The sequence below is a fragment of the Oncorhynchus keta genome, chromosome 30, assembly GCF_023373465.1.
Source record: "Oncorhynchus keta strain PuntledgeMale-10-30-2019 chromosome 30, Oket_V2, whole genome shotgun sequence".
Classification (NCBI taxonomy): domain Eukaryota; kingdom Metazoa; phylum Chordata; class Actinopteri; order Salmoniformes; family Salmonidae; genus Oncorhynchus; species Oncorhynchus keta.
In genome coordinates, this window is record NC_068450.1 from 46,220,609 (window position 1) to 46,244,177 (window position 23,569).

The window sequence follows — 23,569 nt, forward strand, 5'->3', positions numbered from 1 at the left end:
GCCGCTGTCACTCCTTTGTTTCATGCTGATAGGAGGAAAACAAAGCACTTTCCTTCAAAAACCATCATTGGCCACATCGATATTGATTTCCTGGCAAGGGAACACTTATCTATATATTGCCCTCAGTTATATAGCCATTGCCCTCTACTCTAAACAGTGGTAGATAGGCCCTGAAATAAAGATGCAATTGGACCTCTGTCCATTTTTTTTTTATTACTCCTCAATGGGGGCAATAGAGTCAATCGTAAGTAAAAAGCTTTTTCTTTGAAAATATTAACATTTGACCCATAGTCAGCCTCTAAACTTTTAGGAATTGTATTTGTTTGACCATGTGGTGACAGTTTTTATTTGGATAAAGAGATGTTGAGTTCACAGTTCCATAGCGATACATATTCTGTCATATGAATAAATGACCCGTGTTGAGCTACTACTGCTACCACAGAAACAACTGCATTCACTGTATATGATACAGTATGCACAGTAGGGATGTGTTTTCAATAGCTAACTGTATTGTGTTGCCATTCACACTAAAACCACACTCATTTGCAAGACGCCTCAATGCCAGAGTGAGTGGAGGCAAATGAAGATGTCTTACTCTGCGCTCCTCAAGATGTACAGGACATAGAGTATAAGATGCCCAACCCCTCCTCTTTCCTCTGATGGACGGAAAAAACTGGAGCATTTGGGTTTTGAGCTGTGTGTGTGTGTGTGTGTGTGTGTGTGTGTGTGTGTGTGTGTGTGTGTGTGTGTGTGTGTGTGTGTGTGTGTGTGTGTGTGTGTGTGTGTGTGTGTGTGTGTGTGTGTGTGTGTGTGTGTGTGTGTGTGTGTGTGTGTGTGTGTGCGTGCTTCTGTGTGTGCCACAGTCAAGTCCCATTTTCGCCTCAGCTGTTGGGAATTAAAAAGGAGGGATCAAGGGATGAGGGAGGTAATCCACCTGAAAGGGATAGAGCGAGAGAATGAGAGAGGGAGAGCAGGAAAAGAGAGAGAAAGCTGAAGAGAGAGAGGAAGAAAATAGAGAGGGCAGAAAAAGGAGAGAAAGTGGCGAGCGAAACGGAGAGAGAGGGAAAAAGCGAAAGACAGGCAATGACAGGCAATGATAGGCAAAGTGACTTTAGAACTCCTTCATAGTAAGGTTCTCACTTGTAAAGGGGGGAGATGGAAAGAGACAACACCAATGCACACACCTTGCCTTCCCAGACAAAATTGTATCTTATTATTTTCCCCTTAATTTCCCAGTCAGATGGTATATGGGAGCCGTTGGCCCAAGATGGCCATTGTTTCTTCACTCTGCTAGGTCCACAGATGAGGGTGGCAAACAGAGTATTAGCTTCCCACTCAAAGGCTTTACCCTTATCCTTCAGGTTACTAATTCGACCCCCTGGCATCTGACCTGGGCCCTTCAGGCCTGTTTTTCAAGGCTTTGGGGCAGATTTAGAAAGAATTGGGGATAATGTGTCTTTAGTGTATTTAGGCTTGAACACATGTGCCCAAAAGCTGGTGGTCTATCAAACAGTGAGTGAGTAAGAGCCCTTATGTCTTGGAGCTCCCTTGATGGAGTTGTCGAGGTGATAGAGGGGGTCAGAGGGATTGACGAGAGAAGGAGGTGTAGTGTGTTTACCCGTTTCGAGGGCTAAGCTGTGGAAAGCTGGCACCCCGGTCATCTAGATCGCCGTGCCTGCAACGGTGTGTCTTCGAGTGGCAATTACGTAATGCAAAGAAGCACAGATATTCACAGAATATCAAGCAACTTGACCTATCCAAGACAACTAAACCGACTCATTGTATGATAAAATATCCATATATTTTTAAAATGTTTACATTTGTGAAAATATGTACATAAACTCAAATAAATTCACACTAAACAGATGCAGAATCAGAGTAGGAGATCGATCATTGAATTTGATAGGGATGATTTAATAGAGACTGAAATGTCAGTGAAGTATGCACTTCTCCAGGCCAATGAAGCCGATTGTCACCGGAATCTGGGTTATAAGTGTATTTTGTCCAGAAGATGGCGATAGTGGACTACATAAACCTTTACAATAGTTCACAAACTGTTCTCTTTCGATCACTGACATGGTCATGCATATGTTTTTATAGTTATTCTTGTTAGAAACATTTCAATTTGGCCATATCCATATAGGCCAATTTCCCCGAGTGTAAGGGGTTAATACTTATTGGCAGGATGTTGTTACCTCTTGAAGAAGAAACAGGAAGTTGATGCCTATGGCCTCAATGCTTGGATTTCTGGACCCTTTGCCAAGCTCACATGAAAAAATACTGTAGTGGATGATGGTAAAAAAATAGTATTTACTGTAGTATACTGTAATATTTACAGTTAATTATAGTATATATACTGCAGTAAATAAAACTGTAGCATATACTATAGTAATTAATGTATTGTTTTTGCAGTTTGTAATATACTGTAGTATTTACTGTAGTGTTTTTACAGACTGTAGTATTTACTGTAGTGTTTTTGGCAGACATCTGTAGTATTTACTATAGTGTTTTTGCTTTATTGCCTTTGACATAGAAGTATGGGCTTTATTGTTGAGGAAACTTACTGGAGAAGTACTAAAACATCATGTGTTCAATATACTGTAGGTAGGTAGGTAGGTAGGTAGGTAGGTAGGTAGGTAGGTAGGTAGGTAGGTAGGTAGGTAGGTAGGTAGGTGGGTGGGTAGGTGGGAAGGAAGGAAGGAAGGAAGGAAGGAAGGAAGGAAGGAAGGAAGGAAGGAAGGAAGGAAGGAAGGAAGGAAGGAAGGAAGGAAGGAAGGAAGGAAGGAAGGAAGGAAGGACTGGGGTCTGAACAAATAGATCAGAGATTCTGCTCTCTTCAATAACCTGTAGGGAACACAAAATGGTCTATAATTGGCATGTAGGTTTCTTACTTATGGGTGGCACAAATTGTCATATGGGCGAGGGGAATGTGCAGAGTACATGCTATATGCTATAGAATTTACTATAGTTCAAAATGTGTAGTGCTTTTGCAGACTGAAGTGTTTCTGTAGACATTACTACGACTATCTACACAGTGTTTTTTTTTGCGTATAACGCTGTCGTTTTTACAGTATACTACAACATTCTATAGTAAGTACTACACATTATCGAAGGATACTACAGTGAGTAGTATAGTATTCTACAGTATAATACAGTTTACTATAGAATTCTATAGTAAGTACTGTAGTATTCTATGGCAAACTGTGGAAGTAAACACATGGAAGCTCTAAGGCTTCCCTGTTTCCCACAGCAAGTATCAGTACATTGGTCCATTTATACTGTATCTCAGATCAAATTGTGAAAAAATTGTAACTCGGTTCATACCTTGGTCAAGTGCAATTTCTTTCTGTCTCCCAAGCTGTTTTTTTAGCCTAAATCTTCTCATTTAGATTTCCTAACTTAACTGGAATTGAAATACACCTCAATGGTGTATACACCCCAATGGTTTGACCCCAATGGTGTAGATAGCCAGCCGTATTTATTGCCAGTAGCATGGTAACATGTTAGACAAGTACTCACTATTTCACATAAATTCCATTATATTTAATGCATAGTCTTCATATCTTGTATAATTGTACATAGTCCTACTATGTTGATACATACTGTATGCTACTGAAATGTTGAAGGAAATAGTTCATTTGAACCCTGAAGGGTAAGAGACCCAGTAGTAAATATTCAAACCTATTGTAGGCTTCTCTTTACATATGGTGTGTGCCGTGAGCGACAGCTACAAGCCAGCATCTCCCCCTTTGAATATGCATTTCCCATTATATGCTCAGATGGTCTTAAAACAGATCGATTCATCTCAAGAGAGATGTTTAAGCAGAGGTGCACATTTGTGGATGCAAATTCATGGCGAATCTTCCTTTGATTATGCAAAGTGAGAGCCACCATACGCACGTCTTTCGGGGAGATGTTATACCAATGCAAATATGAAGGCCTGTTGCATTACGTGGTAATTAAGAGTTGGTGTTGTCGGGCCACTTGGTTATCTCCACTAGTGAATTGGCTTCGGAGCTTCATTGTGAATATTTAACGAGGGTAATGTGAAAGGGCTCATATTGGTTCTTGGTACACCATTGCTATCCCAATCATGTGAACCGTCACCCTTTTATACTGTCGAATAGGTGCTGTTATTGGTGGTGTGTATGTACGCCTTTGTATCTCCTTCCTGTTTTTAGGTGTGGTATTATGAAAGTTCAAGTTAAGAAGTAAAGATACTTTAAAGGTAAGGTATAAATAACATAATTCAGCATTGTACTAATCGGATTAATATATTTTAGAATATAAAAACCCAAGTGGCAGTGGGGACATTTATATACATTTCTACTTATTAAATTTATGGCTGTGTAAGATGCTCTATCCCCATTGCAGGCAAGGTAATAAGCCAAATGCAACCTTTTTGTCATCTGGTATCAAGTCATTTTTGCGTTGATAATGGCGCAATATGCATATTGCGGATAGATTGCATATTGGTTGGTCTTATTTAAGATCAGCTTCATGATGCGTATGAGCTTGAATCAATTGACATTGCGGAGTTTGGGAACATGCATTGGTGCTACGTTTAACCATTTGTTAGACCAGCCTAAGTAAACATTTCAAAGACATGAACATAGATTGAACATACACTGACTTCATAGAATTCGTATAACTTCATATTCCTCATCGTAACGTGATCCTTCTCGCCAAATAAAATGAAGCCAATGTGAAGTAGGCTTATGCAGAGTAGGTCTATATAAGGCTGTACTGTATGATACTACTAGCAGTGACAGAAATGAGCACTGTAAGCATACACACACACGCACGCCCACACACGCACGCGCACACACACGCACACGCATGCATGCACACAGGCTAATCTCAATTTTGACCAACTCTCTAAAATGGAGTGCCTATGGTAACGGAGATACGGCGGAATAGAAAGGATACTGAGTTTATCTGACAATAACTTGTTTATCTTTCGAAGCGCCTTAAGTAGATAGCCATCGAATAATCTCTATGACGATAGTAGCCCTAAGTGTTGCATGATTGCTTATCACCCACCTGGACTATATTGAACCAATTGCAGGGTAGATACTCAACTCAAAGTTGACAATGTTATAGCATCTACTGTAAACCTGATTGCTGGGTTTGTGACACTTGTGCAGACAGATACGCTTGTTGCTATCCATTGCAAGGGTGTTCTCTCTCTTTCGTCGTAATGAGCAATGAAATCTTCTCGTTTAGGAGATCATTCTAGTTGTACTTTTTACCAACATGTTATAGAATAACGTGCGGTGTCAATTATTTTCATTATAAATTGTGAGATGCAGTTACTTCTCTGCAAGTGGTTTACAAAATACCCCCCGGACCTCAGGTCATTTAATTGTCTTAGGTTTGATCGAACTCATTTGCGTCGTTCCTACGAGGCACGTTTCAAATGATGTTCTTTGTGTAATGTAGCTGTGTGTGAAGTATCCAACAGACACTAGAGACATGAACTACCATGATGTTGTTGTAGCAGGTGGAATCTTTGCTATCTTTTGGCCAGACCATACCCCTGGTATGCAATTGAACCAGTTTAGTTTATTTGTTAAGAAAAATAACAATATGCCAAATAGACCGAGGTGCAAAAGGTCACTTCCTCACACACTCTGACACACGTGCGGCTCTCACACACATGCGCAAGCTGCTTACGGCTGTGGTAATACAAGCTGCTTACGGCTGTGGCATGATTTCCCCTTGATGTGTACTCTTTGCCTTCACTGACATACAACTAAACCACTAACGACTGATGCCAAGACAGTCGTTGCTGAGAATAAAATAAACAGACATGACACCGTTGGCAGCATAACACTCCTTTGTTTGCACTCTTGGTTCATACGTTAATATTAATATCCCATGAACAATAGCGTGACAGACACCATTAAAAGACACCGGTTACTTAAAGTGTTATAACAGTGAATTTTGACAACTGCATGCTTTTTTCTTAAACAAAAAAATGTCTCAAGGCCTTTTTCCGAGACCCCTTTCTTTCGTTAAACTCTATGGAAAGGTATGGCTTCTCACTTTCCAATGTGGTCGGTGACATTGTGAGGTCATTACAGGCAGGTGAACAGGTCACTGTCAGACTCCGGTTTCCTATCATGCCACATACATCCAGTGTGGTCACATGATTTTTTTTTCTCCAATGGGCCTTCAGATCAGATGTTTGTATCTAATTAATCAGCCTTCCCCTTCGACGCCTTTTAGCATCTTTAAGCCCATATCTGATCTTTATCAAGATCTTTATCAAGATGATATGCATATTTTGTGAAAGAATAGAGAGGAACCTAAGATCTGAGAAAATGTTGTGTTGCAAAGATGGATACAGAAGATACAGTGTTGTCCACTCCATCGGTACAAGTCATCCACCGAACATACATCAGCCGTCATACAAAAGTCTACCTCTCACACACTCCCAGTGTCTAAAACAATTTCACAAAGCAAAACAGAAAAACAAAGAATGATGAAGGAAAGACACTGACAAAAAACACCTAGATGGTTTCAATCGTAAATTGAAGCCACCTCATTCTTCACAAGTACCAATACACTTCCTATTTATCAAGTAACACCTTTCAAGTAGATGTGCTTCCTTTATCTGGTATAAATGTAACTGTCCCTTTGATATGATTTTATATTTTTTATAATAAATATGGAGAATCAAGTGGGAGCCAAAGGAACATCAGGTGAAGGACACACTGACTGTTTGTCACCTTGGTAGGTAGTGCTTCCTTCTACAGTGCTCTAGAGATGGCACATCAAAGCAAAGGATTTGACATTTGCACGTTAGTAGTATTCTAAAGCACAAGCAGACAGCAGCCCGCCTTTTGTTCCTGCATGTTCCACACAACCCCAGCCTACCCTCCCACTTTCATTCCTCCACCCACCCATTTATCGGCCCATTTATCGGCATCACCCATACATCTCTCCATCCATTCCTGGATAATTCTCCCCATCTCCTCAGTCATTGTTCACCGCGACTCGAGTACATCCTCTTCTTTCTTTCTTTCTTTCTTTCTTTCTTTCTTTCTTTCTTTCTTTCTTTCTTTTCCTCCCCAAAACGCGTCTACTGGGTCTTCCTCGCGGCTGCGGCGGCTTCTGCTTTAGCTGCGGCGGCCTTCTTGGTCTTGTCAATGTAGGCCTCGTGGAAGAACTGGCAGAAGAGCACAAAGTAGCTGAGGTACATGAGCGAGGACCACACAATGTTCTGCACGTGCGACGGGCACTCCTGACCCTGCTGCATCCACGAGTACACCAGGTAGTTCACCACGCAGCCCACCAGCATCTGGGTGATCTGCGTGAGCGTGATGAACATGGCGAATTTCCTTGAGACCTTGAAGCCGACCGCCCTCAGGGCGTAGTAGGAGTACATGACGGCGTGGACCAGGTAGTTCATGGTCATGAACCAGCCGCCGCCGGCCACCATGTCCTTGTAAGAGTACCAGGAGTACAGCAGAACGGTCATGTGATGGTACCAGTGGAGAAAGATGAGCTTCTGCTTCCGCAGCACGATGAACAGGGTGTCACCTGCATGGTGGGTGTGAAGAGAGAGAGAGAGAGAGAGAGAGAGAGAGAGAGATGGAATATAGAGGGAAGGAACAGAGAAAGTATACAAAAAGTGAGAGACAGAGACATTGAGAAAGAGTTAGAAAAGGGGAAGGAAATTGACATTTCACAGTTACAAATTGAAAGGTACAAAAGCTCAGACCTTCCATTTCAGGTAACACTTATTACTAGCACTGAGTTCTACTTCGGTGTTATCTTCTAATACCCATGTTCTTGGCACATCAATGTTGTAAGATCATGATGACAACATTTAGGCGTGATAAGACGAAGTGAGGACTCAAATAAATCTTTACTGTGCTCTACAACTTGGCTTTATATTTGTCTTCATAAGTGAATACTGTATCTCTGGTCCTGTTTAATACATCTAGGTCCGAATTTAATAACAGATGAAATGCTCTGTGGGTTCACTCACAATCTTTATGCTGTAGGTGTACTTTCACGTCAAAATATAATAACAATGTCTGCGAACAGATCCGTCTCCAGGGTTTATCGGTTTGAAAGGTTTGGGGAAGAAAATTAAACTTTGCTCTGCGAAACGGGGCCCACCATTCCTGACTAATTGGTGAACCCACTGCTTGAAAGTGGAAAACTACCAGAGGATTCAGAGTTAGCTCTGTGCCCCCGTCTGTGTGTGTGAGAGCGTGTGTTTGTACAGCATCTCTCTCTCTGCTCTCTCTCTCTCTCTCTGCTCTCTTTCTCTCTCTGCTCTCTCTCTCTCTCTGCTCTCTTTCTCTCTCTGCTCTTTCTCTCTCTGCTCTCTCTCTCACTCTCTCTCTCTGCCTCCCATATGCCTCTGTGACAGCAAGCAGTGATTTGGCTAAGTGGCTGCTATGTTCCATTTGCAGGCCTCAATGTGCTGGTCAACCAACCAAAGCTCTAGAACCAAGTTAAGGGTAGGGGCTTCTATCCCCCTCCATGTGCCCCTGAGAGGGAGCTCCTGCTATGGGCTCGTACTCAGAGCTGACAGGGTGTGGAGCCCCAGTGACCGCAAGACTGGGCAAATACAAAAGGGCTACACAGGAAGAAAATGTATTCCCAGACAGTCTTTGGGGACGAGTGAAAGGTCATCCAAACTTGCCCCCGTTGGGGTGAGAGGGCACGCCTGTCGCTGAGGCAATTGAGGACAGAAAAGATCATCGAAGACGTCATTTGTTTCTTGTGCTACTGTGTGTGAAATGTCTGACATGACAGCATTTTCATGCCTACAGATCCGTGTGCCGATCCTCAGGTGGGTTATTTCAGCCACATGGGGGCAGAGATATTTCATGTAAATTATTAACATATTTTCACGTCTAATACCACAAACCACAATGGACACAAACAGGCATTCACATGTAAAACACTTTATTACAGATAATGGTAGTAGTAGTAGTAGTATACTAGTAGTAGTAGTAGTATACTAGTAGTAGTAGTAGTAGAAGTCAGTCATCTTACCCAATTCGGGTGCTTTACTGAGCACAAAGGCGTAGGCCCAGAACTTGCTGACCGGCCCGTTGTAGAAGCTCTGATCACACACTGACTGCTTGAGCCCTTTAGTCATCAGAATGTATGTCATGTAACTCCCAGTGCGGACAGCACCAAATATACTGGACAAGAGAGAGACAGACAGAAAAAACAGTTAGCAGAATACACTAAGTCAAGCCCAAGAATCCTGGAATACGGTCACTCCTGCTACAGCAAAGTTTGTACAGCATCGTTGTTTACACAACTACTGCCTATGCACACACGTGAACATTTTACAGCACGAGGACTTCTACACAGTGAGTGAGTTCTTTACTCAAAACTATCCGGAACATAACTTTAAAATTGACCCGATAGTTATATATAGCTATTTAATGCTATACAACATGCTTACAGCATGTGCATTGACTGTGTTACGTACGTTCCCCAATAAGAAACCAAAAATCATCACTCAACAGAAATAGGGAACTAACAAATGACCCAACTGACAACCAGAACGAAACAGGTGAGGTTTTAAAATGGGTTCTAAAAGGCATCACTAGGGGTACTTACTGACTGGGTGCTTGCCAAGACAACTCAAGTAAGGTCCTAACAAACACTCACCATGGACGTCCACTAGATTTGCCTGACATCAGACAAACTAATGGAAAGGAAAGCCCACAACAACTTAGGTAAGGGAGTGCAAATAAACGTGGAGCAAACCAAACAGGGGAGACACGAGATAAAAACTTAAAGAGGAAGAGCTAAACAGCGGTGTCGCTCTTCCGACATCGCTCATGCCAAGTTGAGAACTCCGCCAGCCACTCTGCAAACACAGGTGAAACTACCTACTTACTAATGAAACTACCTCTACCGACTAATGAGGCGACAGGTGCAACACATCCTGACCAATGAGGACAATTCAAATCAGGGCAAGCCACACCCAAACAGAGCCAACCCTCAAAATTGAAATCCAGCAACAACAATAAAACGAAAGCCCATAACAACTGGACCGGTGTTGAAAATATCTGTTGCCTCTTACCTGAATACTGCGAGAGTGAGGGACCACAGTGCCAACGGTTTCCTCAGCTCAAACTTCTCCCTTCGTTTCATCACACGGCGACCGCCTAGTATGAAGGCAGCATAGAGGGCTGAGAAGAGGAACGACTTCTTCCTGTAAAGGATGGAGTTTTGTGAACATTACACATTCGGCACTCACTGCCACCTGTGGTAAATATTTTCAGAACTCTATGTCTTGAACTGCATTGTTGGTTAAGGGCTTGTAAGTAAGCATTTCACGGTAAGGCCTACACCTGTTGTATTCGGCGAACGTGACGAATAAAATGTGATTTGATGAGATTTTGGGGGGAAAACCCTAGGCCTTGCAAACAAACGTAAATGGCAATAACTCCCCTTCTCCATTCTGTACCATCAGCTTCGTATGGTGGCAACAGCACTGTTTATTGCTCTGTTCAGCTGACGAGGTCTACAAGAACCAGGAGATAAGTGCACTATTTTGCGTAGCTTCCCTGTGAAAAATGGTTGAAGAGAAGAAAAAGGAGAAAGCTCATTTAGGGTAATTATGATCAAAGTTTAGATTGAGGAAGAAAATGTGGCTTGTCATTATGCTTGAGTTCTCTAACTATGATAGCAAAGGCGTCGCCTCTCAGCCTATCTGCCATCCCCCCAGGCAGATTGGAGTGGTTTTTGGAGTTGTCAATTCAATGCAGGAGAGATATGACCTAAAAAGTCCACTCTCACCACCTTCTTTGCTCTGCCCATCCTTATAACACAAGTTCAACACAAGTTCCCAGAACCAATTCCCAGAAGCATTATAACCACGAACATTATAACCACGAACATCCTCTTTCCATGAAACAGATGTACATTTAGGAAGTAGATGGGAAGTTTACCTTTGCGCACTAGCTTTTATGGATTTATGGATAGATCCATTTGCTTTGAAGGGAAGGAAGAACTGTTTCCTGACCAACAAAAAAAGGCTCTGTAAACAAAATAAACTTTTTTTAACCTTTATTTAACTACGCAAGTCAGTTAAGAACAAATTCTTATTTTCAATGACAGCCTAGGAACAGTGGGTTAACTGCCTGTTCAGGGTCAGAACAACTGATTTGTACCTTGTCAGCTCAGGGATTTGAACTTGCAACATTTCAGTTATTAGTCCAACACTAGAACCACTAGGCTACCCTGCCGCCCCAACCTAACGCTATAGAAATGTAATAGATCCTAACTTCCTATAGGGACACTCCCTAACTAGCCTGTGTTGACCATGTGAATAATGTAATACTGCCAGCATTACTGTAACACTTCTGAACAATCTTACATCAAAACAATATCCTGAAAGGACATTATTGTTATTGACGACATGTCACTCTTTGTGCAAAATGCAAAAAAATGAAAGCTTCCAGGCTTGATAACTGATTGAACAAAGGACAAAGCAGTGCAGTTAAAGTCCAAAGGAATCTGCTTTCACACAATGAGCGCAGAATGTCTTCGTTGTTTCGATGTAAATAAACAAGGGTGAAGAACGGAGCGACTCAGAGTAAGCATCCTACTTAGAGAGGCAGAGCCTATTCTAGATTAGCAACAATCCCCACATTCCTCACACACTGGCTTCAGACTTTAAAAAAAGGTTAAAGGTCACAATGATAAATGGCCTTCAGTGTGATTCCTCATAACAGTATGAAGCTTCAGAGATGTGGATACTAGGAGGTAGAGGACCAAATACCCTTTTCACACTATCACACCAAACTCAAACCAAACTCTGCTGGTTCGGTTATTTCCTTCTCACATTGTCCAATCCAGCACAGTTCCTAGAAACCAGGTACCCAGGTCAGCTCAGTACAGCTTGGTTTGGTTCAGTTCGGTTTGTCTCAGTAGTGTGAAAAGCCCTACAGAGTACGGTCTGAATGAGGTACAATAAGGAGGTATTGCGAATCGGAAAAACCCACAAATATCAGAGAAAACCTGAGGCACGGTCAAAGTCTACAAAGTCTCTCTCCTTGCTTGATCAGGTCAGCTGTGGCCAAGCTATGCCTCCAGGAATGGAAATTAATTTGAGATGTCAGTGTGAATTCACATCATGCCTCCACGACTCGTAGTAGCTGCAAGTGGCAAGGGCATTCAAGCCAGAGCTTCCATCAGGGCTGAATGTGTCTCTTACTGCCTGTCTATACCTCGGTCAGAGTACATTGAAGATTGCCCGATATGCTTATCACTGGTCAGTTTAGCATTTTCATCATGGTTATGATTGGGGGAGTATAAGCTGATCCTAGATCTGTGCCTCTAAGCAAATTACAACAGAGCAGCTCTGTCAGGGGATATGCAAATGCTGTCAGGAATATGCAATCATCTCTGAATGACAACATCAGAGAAGGTGTACTAATCCATCTTCACCTGAAACAAGATTTATGCACTGCACTTCAAACAATTCCCAAAAATGTGACTTTCTTGGCACTGAACTCATTTCTTCATGACTGATTTATTTGTACTCTACTCCTTTCTGACAATATTGAACAACAAAGCGACATGAGACAGGATGTATTTAGATGAAAACTCGTAAAACAACAAAAAAAGTGTCTGCTTACATGTAAATGCAATGCTATTTGGAAATCCCAAATGACAGGAAACTGTACACCATAAAAGCTGTTCCTGACTAATAGTGATGGCACAAACCACTGGGCAAAAACTGGTGGAATCAACGTTGTTTCACACATCATTTGAAAAATGTAAATGTTACGTAATGACGCTGAATCGACGTGGAAAACTGATCCGATTTTTAAAAGTCATAAACGTAAGGGATTTTTTTTTTTTTTACATCCAACTTTTATCTTAAATCCAATGACATTGTGAAATGTTTTGTTAATTTAACATTGAATTTCCATTAGCTGACAACTCAACCAGTGGTAGACATTTTTCTTCATTAGTATATTGCACCTCTCACATCCCTGAGAACTATCCAACAGAGCTTCTCTTTTTGCCAGTCATCATCAGAGTCCATGGAGAGCCAGCCAGCTCCCATGCATTCCCTTATCGCTGGGTGTGACTTGCTGGGCGGTAGCCGAGTCTGTGTATCAAAGCCACTGCTGGAGCAAAGACAACATTAGGGGCTCATCTAATGCATTTCTGATAGAGCGAGCAAAGCAGTGGTGGGGATAGCATTCTGTCGTATGTCAGCATCATGCATCGGGTCATCCTGTCAAACAGAGCTTGCAAGTGGCGTGAACTAATATATATATATAAAATAAAAATGTTGATGACTTTAATATTTAGGTCATATTAGAACTAATGACTGAACCTGCTTTTAATCATAATGTAGGATCGCACAACACTGTATCATAACGACAACCACATGCTGCAACTCTGTGCATTTACTTGTGGAATAATATGTCCACTGGTTTGGGGCTTTATTGAAAAATCGGTGCAATAATGATCTTGCTCTGCGAATATATAAACAGTATAAGAGGCCTTTTTTCAGAGCGAGAGACCAGCGAAAGTGTGAACAGATTTCAAAACAAATCTTAACTGAAGGCATAAATCACACCTAAGCGAGAGACTAGGGAAAGTGTGAACAGATTTCAAAACAAATCTTAACTGAAGGCATAAATCACACCTGAGCGAGAGACCAGCGAAAGTGTGAACAGATTTCAAAACAAATCTTAACTGAAGGCATAAATCACACCTGAGCGAGAGACCAGGGAAAGTGTGAACAGATTTCGAAACAAATCTTAACTGAAGACATAAATCACACCTGAGCAAGATACTGCACAATGGCAGGAACTATTTGGCTCAATTTCTATAATACAAAGGAGTCTTTGTATTATGGGCAAGATCTGCACACACGGGCAAGATCTGCACATACGGGCAAGATCTGCACACACCTTCCAAAGCAGTTCACAATAAGTGGCCCTTCCCCTCCCCCTAGCTGTGTTGGTCAAAGCTGCTAGCTAACCTGCTGTGTAACTTAGATCTGTATTAGCTGGAGCAGGAGATTTCTCCCCTTACGTAACACTGACTTTGCAGTGTGAGGATGAGTGTGTGTGTGTGTGTGTGTGTGTGTGTGTGTGTGTGTGTGTGTGTGTGTGTGTGTGTGTGTGTGTGTGTGTGTGTGTGTGTGTGTGTGTGTGTGTGTGTGTGTGTGTGTGTGTGTGTGTGTGTGTGTGTGTTCAGTCTTGGAGCTGTCCTCACAGTAAGGTGGCTAAGTTTAGGGTGAACTACCTTGACCCCTGGCTATCTTTGATCGTTTGTAGGTTGGACAGTAGCAGAGGAATCAGTAGTGGTGTCAAGTCAGATCCCTGAGGTACGCCAAACTTTCGGTTCCATAAACAAACTGATACATAAGGCCAAGCAATAAATAAGTCCTGAATATTACAGATTCAGTATTTCTTGCATCGAATAACACCGAACCTTGTCTCCAGGCTCGAATTTCTGGCCCATAGAACCTGGTAACAGTGTGGGACTGTTTGGAACTTTGTGGGTGTGGATTTACTGAGTGACTTGCTAATCTATTTGTATTCTGAGAAAATCACAGGACTATGAGGTGTGGCTCTAAATCGAGGCGGGAGAGAGTCGTCATTAATCAACACAGACACAAAGTCATAAACCCTGCCTATTTCTACAATTTCTCTTCATAAAATCTGATTTTAAACATAACCTTAACCATACTACTAACCTGATGCTTATACCTAAGTTAAGCTTAAATTAACCCATTTTAGATTTGTGGCTATGGAAGCTAGTGGAAACCGAGAGGGAGCGAACCTCCGACAGTTGTATTAGATTATGAAAATCACTTTAGCCATATTATTTTGGGTGAGCCCTATTGATTCTGAGTTCAGGCATATAATGTTGATATTGTATGTGAAATCTAATTCTAAGATGCGTACTTTCAGATTTTCCGAACTCACTTCCTTGCTTAAATTACTTGCACTGCTTGTGCTTTGAAGTCTACAAAGTAGGGGGAAGGTTCTAAAGGTTGCGCTAAATAATGATAGACTGAGAGATCATCCAGTTGTTGCCGTTCCTGCCATAGACTCCCATTCAAGTTCCATTCAGGGGCGTTGTGAAACCAGACAGGTTGACAGAGAGAGAGCCATCTGTTGGATGAGATTATACAAAACCTAACACTAAAAAGTGATACTTCATGTATACGGCAGTGTATTTAATGAAAATGGGAAGAAGAATGAGTTATACGATTAAAAAATTATACGATTATTTAAAGTTGCACTACGCCGAAATCGCTCCACTATTTCCTAGTTGCTGAAACTCGAATAGTTCACCTCATTTCAGTTTATGTGACAAAATAAGATGGTACAATGATTCTCTACCTAAACTGCTGTGAAATAAATAATATACTCTACCGTTCAAAAGTTTGGGGTCACTTAGAAATGTCCTTGTTTTGGCCCATTATCAGCAACCATCACTCCTGTGTTCCAATGGCACGTCATGGTAGCTAATCCAAGTTTCTCATTTTAAAAAGGCTTTGCAGTGTGAGGATGGCCATTTAGAGCCTGTAACGAACCCACAAATGCTAATACTCCAGATACTAAAATAGTCTAAATAAGGACAGTTTTATTTCTTTTTTAATCAGAACAACAGTTTTCAACTGTGGTAACATAATTGCAAAAGGGTTTTCTAATGATCAATTAGCCTTTTAAAATTATAAATTTAGATTAGCTACCACAATGTGCCATTGGAACACAGGAGTGATGGTTGCTGATAATGGGCCTCTGAACGCCTATATAGATATTCCATTAAAATCTGACTTTTCCCGCTACAATGATCATTCACAACATTAACAATGTCTACACTGTATTTCTGATCAATTTCAATAAACAAAATGGTTGTTTCAGCTGTTTGAAGCTGGTGTACAAAACCGAAAATAAAAGCTGCAAAAACAAAACTTAAGAATGGGAAGCATAGAAATAGTGCACATAGATCTACCGCTTCTTAGACTTGTATTCAAGTAGAATGATAGATTTATAACTAACATTTGGTTAGGTTGCCCCCAAAGGTTACATATTGCCACTTTAACATTTACACTGTTAGTTTCACTGCCTATTTCTGTTGAGCTGATAATAATTGTACAACAAGGCAAATTATTTACTTTGGCTCTGGCAAATAATAGTTTCAGCTTGTTAAGGGATTAAAGTGTAATGGTGAGTGACTGGTTTATTTATAGTAGGAAGAGAATGAACGTTCTGCAAAGGTTTGAATTAGACCTATTCCCCCATTTTGCTTTGCAAAGGTTTTAATGAGACCTATTGCCATTGTGCCAGATGTAGATCACTAGGGAATAGAAGGATGCATGGTAAGTGGTGCAAATTAGATGTACATTGCACCTCATGGCCACTTGCACAAATGCAAAAACACATTTAATGTGACACACTGTTGGAATGAAAAGGGCTATGCCTCTGCTAAAGCTGTTTGGTGAAATTGACTTGATGATGGAATGACTGCTCTTTCCTCTGTTAGCATCTCAACTCTCAGCTGGGACTGTGACGAGATGGCAGAGTCAAATTTGAGAGAGGGTTTTTCTCTTGAGAAACGTTCACCCAATATCTTCATCTCTGTCTCCCCAATTCAGATGAGCTGCTGGGTGAATCAACGTCAAGTCAGAGGTGTGCTCTGGGTCGACGCAGTCAGCAGCAATCATCATCTTTGCAGCCTGTCCTTCTGGGAAAAGCAGCATGCAAAACATTACTCCCAGGAGTCGATACCATAACTCATTGGAGACCAGCTAGCTGGCCTAACCTTAGAGAAAGGTAAAATTCTAACCTTTGTCAGAGAGTCACAATCATTGATGATGTAGTATTAGCTACCGAGGGGAGAGGAGGCCGAATTAGCACATAATGTTCTGAAAACCATATGATAGAGCTTGGTGAGAGAGTGGTAGTCCTGTAGTTATTTTGCATACAACCTTCCCACAACTTTCCGGGAATGGTGCAGGATAGTTGCTTAGCTTTGGAACATTCTCAGCACATTTAAGGAACTTCACAAAAATGTTCTAAGAACGTTCTAGGAACGTTCTCCAACTGGTTTGACATTGGGAATGTTCTCAAATTGTTCTAAGAATGTCAAGAAACAAAGATTTTCTGTTGGAATTTCAGTACTCCAGCATAACATTTCCTACAGGTTTCCTCATGGTTCTATTTAAAGTAATGTTCTCAAATTTGTCAGAGAACGTCAAGAAACAATGTTCTTCTGTGGGAATTTCAGTACTTCCACAGAACATTCCATACAAGTTCCAATGTGGTTCTGATTAATGTCATATTTTTACTACGTTCTGGGAATATTAAAACAATTGTCTGACTGAAGCACAGTTCTCAGAACATTCAGAGAATATATGGTTTCTCTTTAATGTCAGTTCCTGGCAATATTCTGAGAATGTTCTAAAAAAAATGTAAATCTACACATTAACATCAATAAGCTTTATATTCCGTTCTCAGGACATGACGAAAACATTCCATAAAAATCATAAGGAAACGTTAGCAACGTTCAGACCATGTTTCTAAGAATGTTGTTTGAAAACATATAGTACATTCCGTTCTCAGCGTCAACCAAACTCGCTTCAGGTGTGTTGGCCATGCCCACCTATTGGCCACACCTGACCTTAATGAGTGCGTGTTTCCTTTGAAATAGGGTCTGTTTGAATAGACTAAAATTAACAACTTTGTATGCGTAAAAATACATGACATGCCTGTTCCATCCTGGAGTTGCAATGGACTAATTCCCGGGATAGAGAACAGAAGATCATACATTTTAATCTCACTGATGCCGAGTCACAATATATATATATATATATGTTCATTACTAATGCCAAAACAAATTCATGTCCATGTTGTTCTACTGTATCTGTGCTTGGAGTTCAGAAAAGTTAATCCCAAGTAAGATAGCAAATAACATTTAAATGTAGTTCTTACAGTGTTAAGAAAACTTTAAATAATAACCATAACAAAACGATCACAACATTTAGAGAATGTTCTTAGGATGTTATTTAATAACCTTAAAATAACCTATATTTTCCGATCTCAGAGCGTTAATAAAACCTCACAGGAAAACTTTAAGGGAATCAGAGTAAAATGTTCTCAGAACCTCCCTGCAGCCTAAAAATATACATTCCCAGAACAGGCAACATTTTCACATCTGTTCAGTTTTACCGGTCAGTAAACTTATGGCTTTGCTCTCACAACAAATATGAAAACAAAAACACATGTTCCCACAACTTCCAAGGATCTAAATGTGCTAGCTGGGAGGTTCCTTAAGAAATTAGAATGTGATGGCAAGATTATGCTGGGTAACTGAGGACCAAAGACGTCGGCTGAATTCCAAAAGGAAGCATTGCCTGTTCCCTCTAGGAACTCCTGTAGATCTGAAACAATTGGACAGATAGGCTGGATGGAATTTGCATCGTATTGCTTATCAGAAGGCAAGTTGACGCATATTGCTTACACCTATAGTTTCCAATCCGTTCAAATGTATGTTCCTAGGAGGTAGGGGTCCCTTCCTAATGAACCCATTGGGAGTGCATTTTCCAACCAGTGATTAGAGCTCTAGGAATCCATAACAAAAGGCTGCAAATGTTCTTGGCAGCTGAACAAAAATTTAATAAGCAGACAAGTTGGACTGGATCAGTAACATGAGTAACATGAGACTGCAGGGGGAACAGTAATCTTCCTAAGACCTACAAGTCTGTTTTCGTTAATGGGCACATCCTCAACAGTACAGCATACAGACAATACCATTTGTCTTGCACATTTGAACCTCAACTAACTTTTAATCAGAGCAACAAATCTATCATCATAATGCTCTGACAGAACCATCCAATATTTGAACAAAGAGCACAATAAATACTTTATGTCCACGGCACAAGCTAACATAGTATCCCATCATGCTTTGTTGGGGTCTACAGCACTTCCTTCAGAATTGCACAAAACAACTGATTCTACAATGACATGCATTCACCCAAGAGGATGGTATCCAATTGCTTGGAAGCCCATTGAGGGTTTCAACGACTGAATACACTACACAACATAAGCAACCATCACTGACGCTGAGCAATTGGGACATCTGTGGGGAACTGAGAACTGAGAGTGAGAATGACTCAGCAGGTAAATGGAATATATGTGTATTTCAGTGGCAGGCAGCCACAGTGTGCTGGACATTGAGACCAGCCTTCATCTTAATTGCAGGCAGATAGCCAGCTGTGAGCTGATCTGTAAGGTTGTTGTTTGGACACTTGCTGGCACAGAGCCGTACACTCATGTTTACAATTATGCTTATCCTATTGCAATTGAACGGTGATCTCGTGAAAAAAATCTGTTTAATGTCATCATCTAAATGTCACAGTGGCAATTTGTTGGCTCACTGCAAGAGAAAACGTTCCTTAATCCACGAAATGTCTATATACTGTATTCCTGAGAAAGAATTATGCAAACAAAATATGACACCAGGGGCAGTTTACTTAGCCGGCCCAGAAGCCGTTGTAGTGATGCAAGCCTGGATTGGCCAGACGCCATTTTCAGAGATGCTGAGTCAACCATTACTCTTCTCTCCTGTTTGTATAATTGAGCACCCAAATAGTTGAGAGGCAGCAGAGAACAACCCTTGTTACAACAATGAGGCAAGGTTTGCATTAGCCTGATTGTTCGCAGTTGTTCACAAAAGAGCTTATCATCTGTCCTCACTTTCCCCAGGGGTTTTGTTCTCGCTGGACTCAGGTGCACTTTCCATAAGTCTATATTAGTACTGGCTGCTACAGAGTCCATCCCTGCAACCATTTCATCACACAGTAGTCAATAGCCAGCTACTACAGTAGCCAAGCAGCCTACCATTAAACATTTCCTCTTTCCCATTGGTGTTTGGTAGGCCTCAACATACCGTGGCCCATTCAAGAAATGTGATGCGAGAGAGGGGTTTTTTTCCCACATAGTGAGAACACATTTCAATTACAGTGCCACAGAGTTTGAAAGTGTTGTTTTGAAGAGAACATGGATCAGAGCGTGTAATTAAGGTATTTGGTTTGATTGAATAGGGCCCCAAAGATTGACGGCAGTTCAAATGTGCCAAAAAATCTATGACACATGAAGCAATGCATTGCTATTGTATCTGTATGGCAGAGAAAGAAACAGGTTGGTTAACATTAAATGCTTATTTTCCTCTCTATGAGTTTATGTTGAAGGGCTGCAACTATTTACAACCACTTTTCCTACTCTAAAATCTCTCTCAAACCATGTTACATGTTCATAAACCTATTGTAGGCCTCTTTCTATTTAATTTTCTATGGGTGAATATGACTAACCACTCATGAATGATTATTTCCTCTTAGAACCATGCAATATGGTCTTGCCAGAGCAGACATCCCTGCTCCAAGGCTTCCCAGAAGAGTCGGCACAGATCAACTGCGATGTGATTGGCTAGCACTCTGTCAGCAGACATCATTCTATTGGTCAGTTGGTAGTACCAACTCATGGACAGCTCCTGCACAAATGTTTACACTATTGGTCAGTTGGTAGTACCAACTCATGGACAACTCCTGCACAAATGTTTCCACAAGGATCACATTTGGACTCACCCAGGAACATTTCCATTTTAAATTAAGTGTTTCATTGCAACATAAATGTTTCTACTATAACAAATTACCACACTTATTTGAGCTACTTTATACTTGTGTAGCCTACCCATAAACCAGCATGTGGCATTCGTGTCGGTTGCTGCTGTTGCTACGTTACAACTTTGATTTCTCCCTGTCCATTGAAGGTTTTTCAAACGGTATAAATACTATGAGCATCTGTTTGAAAGTCAATTTATAACCCATGCTAGCCCATTAAACTCAACTCCGCGATTTACTATGGAGTTGAACAACATAAAACACGACTGATTTCAGGACCCAAAGACCAGCAATTACACACAACATTGTTGTGTAATTGCGGGCTATTCTTTCGGTGCTGAAAAGGTTTGAATAAAACGCTCCAGTCCGCCCACACTAGTCGCCACTCAACTCCATCATAAATTGTGGAGCTGAGTTTATTCGGCTAAACCAAAGCATGAGTGGTAACCTCTTACAGGCTACAACACTGGTAAACTCACGAATTGACTCACGAATTGGACACTGGTGGCTATAAAAATGATCAATAAGCATAATGGGGATTTATTTCCTGAAGTCACTTACCAATATTAAGAGGGTGGTGTGATTGCAGATTGAGCATAACCTGCTTATAAGATAAGAGATAAGATCTTAAACCATTTTTGGTGAGCATATGTCCAGAACATGAACATATATAGCCGATCCAGGCAGTGCCATTATCTTTCATGTTTGGCTATAATTTGATCACATTTTTTTGGGGAACGTGGTTGTAATGGTGAGCATCATAGACGTATCGCTCTGTTTCAAAGAATTAACACGTTTGTTTAGTTATTCTGACCGTTTGGAGAAACTTGCCTACCGACTCCAAGCCGGAGCGCGACGGACGGTAGGCTAAATATAATAGTAATAAACTCACCGTCTACCGCTGTCAGTACCCCGCCTACCAAATTCGGGTTTATTTCATTCATAGCCTGCCAGTTGTCACACGAGCTACAGTATTGGGCAGCAGTGAACGTAAGATGCCTAAAAGCCTAAAATAAACACACTACTTCTCTTCACTGACAAATCACTGAGAGTCTCATCAGAAGATGCTATGATCAGTCAGTTCCCTGACACCAAGGGACCCTTCCTTGATTCATTGTAACTAATGCACAGCAGGCATATATGCATCATAGCAATGCTGTGAATATGGTAAACTACTGTGTGCGGACGATACTCTAACTTCATAGGAGCTTTTATTATAGGATAGCCTATAAGCAGACCATAAACTATTTGCAAACTTGAAGTTAGCAGCATCCAGAAAGATAGGCTATATTATTCTTATTAATGAAATTCCTGTTTCTATTTATAAGATTATGAGGATATTATGCTACATATAAACCAACAATCATTCCAACATCAATAGGATATTTCATATAGCCTACCAGTTTTCTTGCATCCATCGTATGGCTTCGTCCTCGTTGAACTGTTTCTCAAATTCGTACTCTTGCAGAGCCAACACCGACATGTTCTCTGTGATCTTTCCTATAAACGGAGACAAATGTATATTCTGACGATGTGTTATATTCAACTGAATTATCTCTATCTCAGCAACACCCCTTTTCTCGCATTGCTCTTGCCACTGCGAGAAACTCCCAACTTAATGTGAATGTTCGGCTATATGCCTTCCACCTAGAGCCGGCATACGCCCTCTCCACCAAGGAGTTGGATTCAAGGTCCTAAAGCCCGTTGGAAGTATATATTCTCCAAGTACAGTAGATCGTCACTGTAAGGGCTATGCTGTCAGTCACTGAGACTGCACATGCTTTCTACAGCCTATTGGGAAATGTGAAATAAGTCTTCACATGAATCCAAGTTTCCATTCCTTCTAATAGTGCATCAACATTTGGTAACACTTCATTTGCTGCATTAGAGCACATTCCTAATGCTTTATAAGCCATGAATAACAGGTGCTAATAACACTGCATATAAACGTACATTACAACATCCAAAGAGCATTATTGCCAGTAAATTATAACAGTTTGCTTCATAAGGTATTACGCCTGGCCGTAAATGTGGATATTATAATACCCTGAATGAAATGCTCCACAGGGGTGTAACGACATCAGAATGCACACATGAGTTCTGTATTTTTGCAAGGTTTGCAACATATAATGCCAGTGTTATACTGCCCTGTATGGAATGCTCCATAGGGATGTAACGACTTCACCAGTCCATGCAGGAACTCCGTATTCAGGTTCGGTCACCAAGGCAGAGTGTGGATGAGACCAATACCACTTAATGAGCACATGCATATTATGCCATCATAAGTGGTACAGTCTCATTCCACCTTACAGACGCAACTCTGCCTTGAGGGCCAAACCTGAATAAGGAACTCCTGCATGGATTCCCAAGACGTTACACCCTTGTGGATAATTTCACACGGGGGATTTTAACACTCGCTTCATAAGGCATTATATACGTTGTCGGTTCTATTCTGCTCCTGGATGTCCCCTGAATTCGCTACATGAGTTGGAGTTATGTCCTATTAGCAGTGTGGTAGGCTGTGGAAAGAAGGCAGAAGGTTGCTGGAGTATCATTATGCATTGCTCCATCGGATTGCACCTGCGTATGTTCGCAGTGGGCTGAACTTCTCTGAACTCGTGCAATCAAAGAGCGATGTTTCCCAAGACAAGAGTTGGCAGATCACCAGAGAGCAGCCTAATCAGAGTGTACCCTGGCAGCTATTATCTTGCCAATAAGTGGGCATGATTCTTTGGCCGGACTGGGTTGAACTTTAGCCTGGAAATAGGCCTGTCAATGTATTATCAGTTCCTATTGTAATACATTGATACTCACTCTTGATTTTCTTTCTTGAAGTGTAGCTTCACCCTTCACCAACCATATGAAAAGAAACACACACACAGACAGAGACACACATTCAGACATGTGGACTGAGCTTGA

At 41.2% G+C, this 23,569-nt stretch overlaps 1 protein-coding gene across 1 annotated transcript; it reads right to left on the bottom strand.

Moving 5' to 3' along the window:
* Window positions 1-5,545: 5,545 nt before the first annotated feature.
* On the bottom strand, window positions 5,546-22,278 carry LOC118363587 (elongation of very long chain fatty acids protein 6-like). The gene is made up of 4 exons (XM_035744586.2): window positions 22,051-22,278; window positions 10,070-10,201; window positions 9,022-9,173; window positions 5,546-7,548 (listed from the first exon to the last, which is right to left on the bottom strand). Exons 1-4 carry the CDS (start codon window positions 22,131-22,133, stop codon window positions 7,088-7,090), a joined length of 828 nt encoding a protein of 275 aa, XP_035600479.1. The 5' UTR covers window positions 22,134-22,278; the 3' UTR covers window positions 5,546-7,087.
* Between the last annotated feature and the right edge of the window lie 1,291 nt (window positions 22,279-23,569).

Coding starts and splice junctions, on each gene's coding strand:
- LOC118363587 (XM_035744586.2), bottom strand. CDS start 22,133: ATGTCGGTGTTGGCTCTGCAAGAGTACGAATTTGAGAAACAGTTCAAC. Junction 10,202..22,050: donor CGATGGATGCAAGAAAACTG/GTAGGCTATATG, acceptor CATCCTTTACAG/GAAGAAGTCGTTCCTCTTCT. Junction 9,174..10,069: donor CTCACTCTCGCAGTATTCAG/GTAAGAGGCAAC, acceptor TCTCTTGTCCAG/TATATTTGGTGCTGTCCGCA.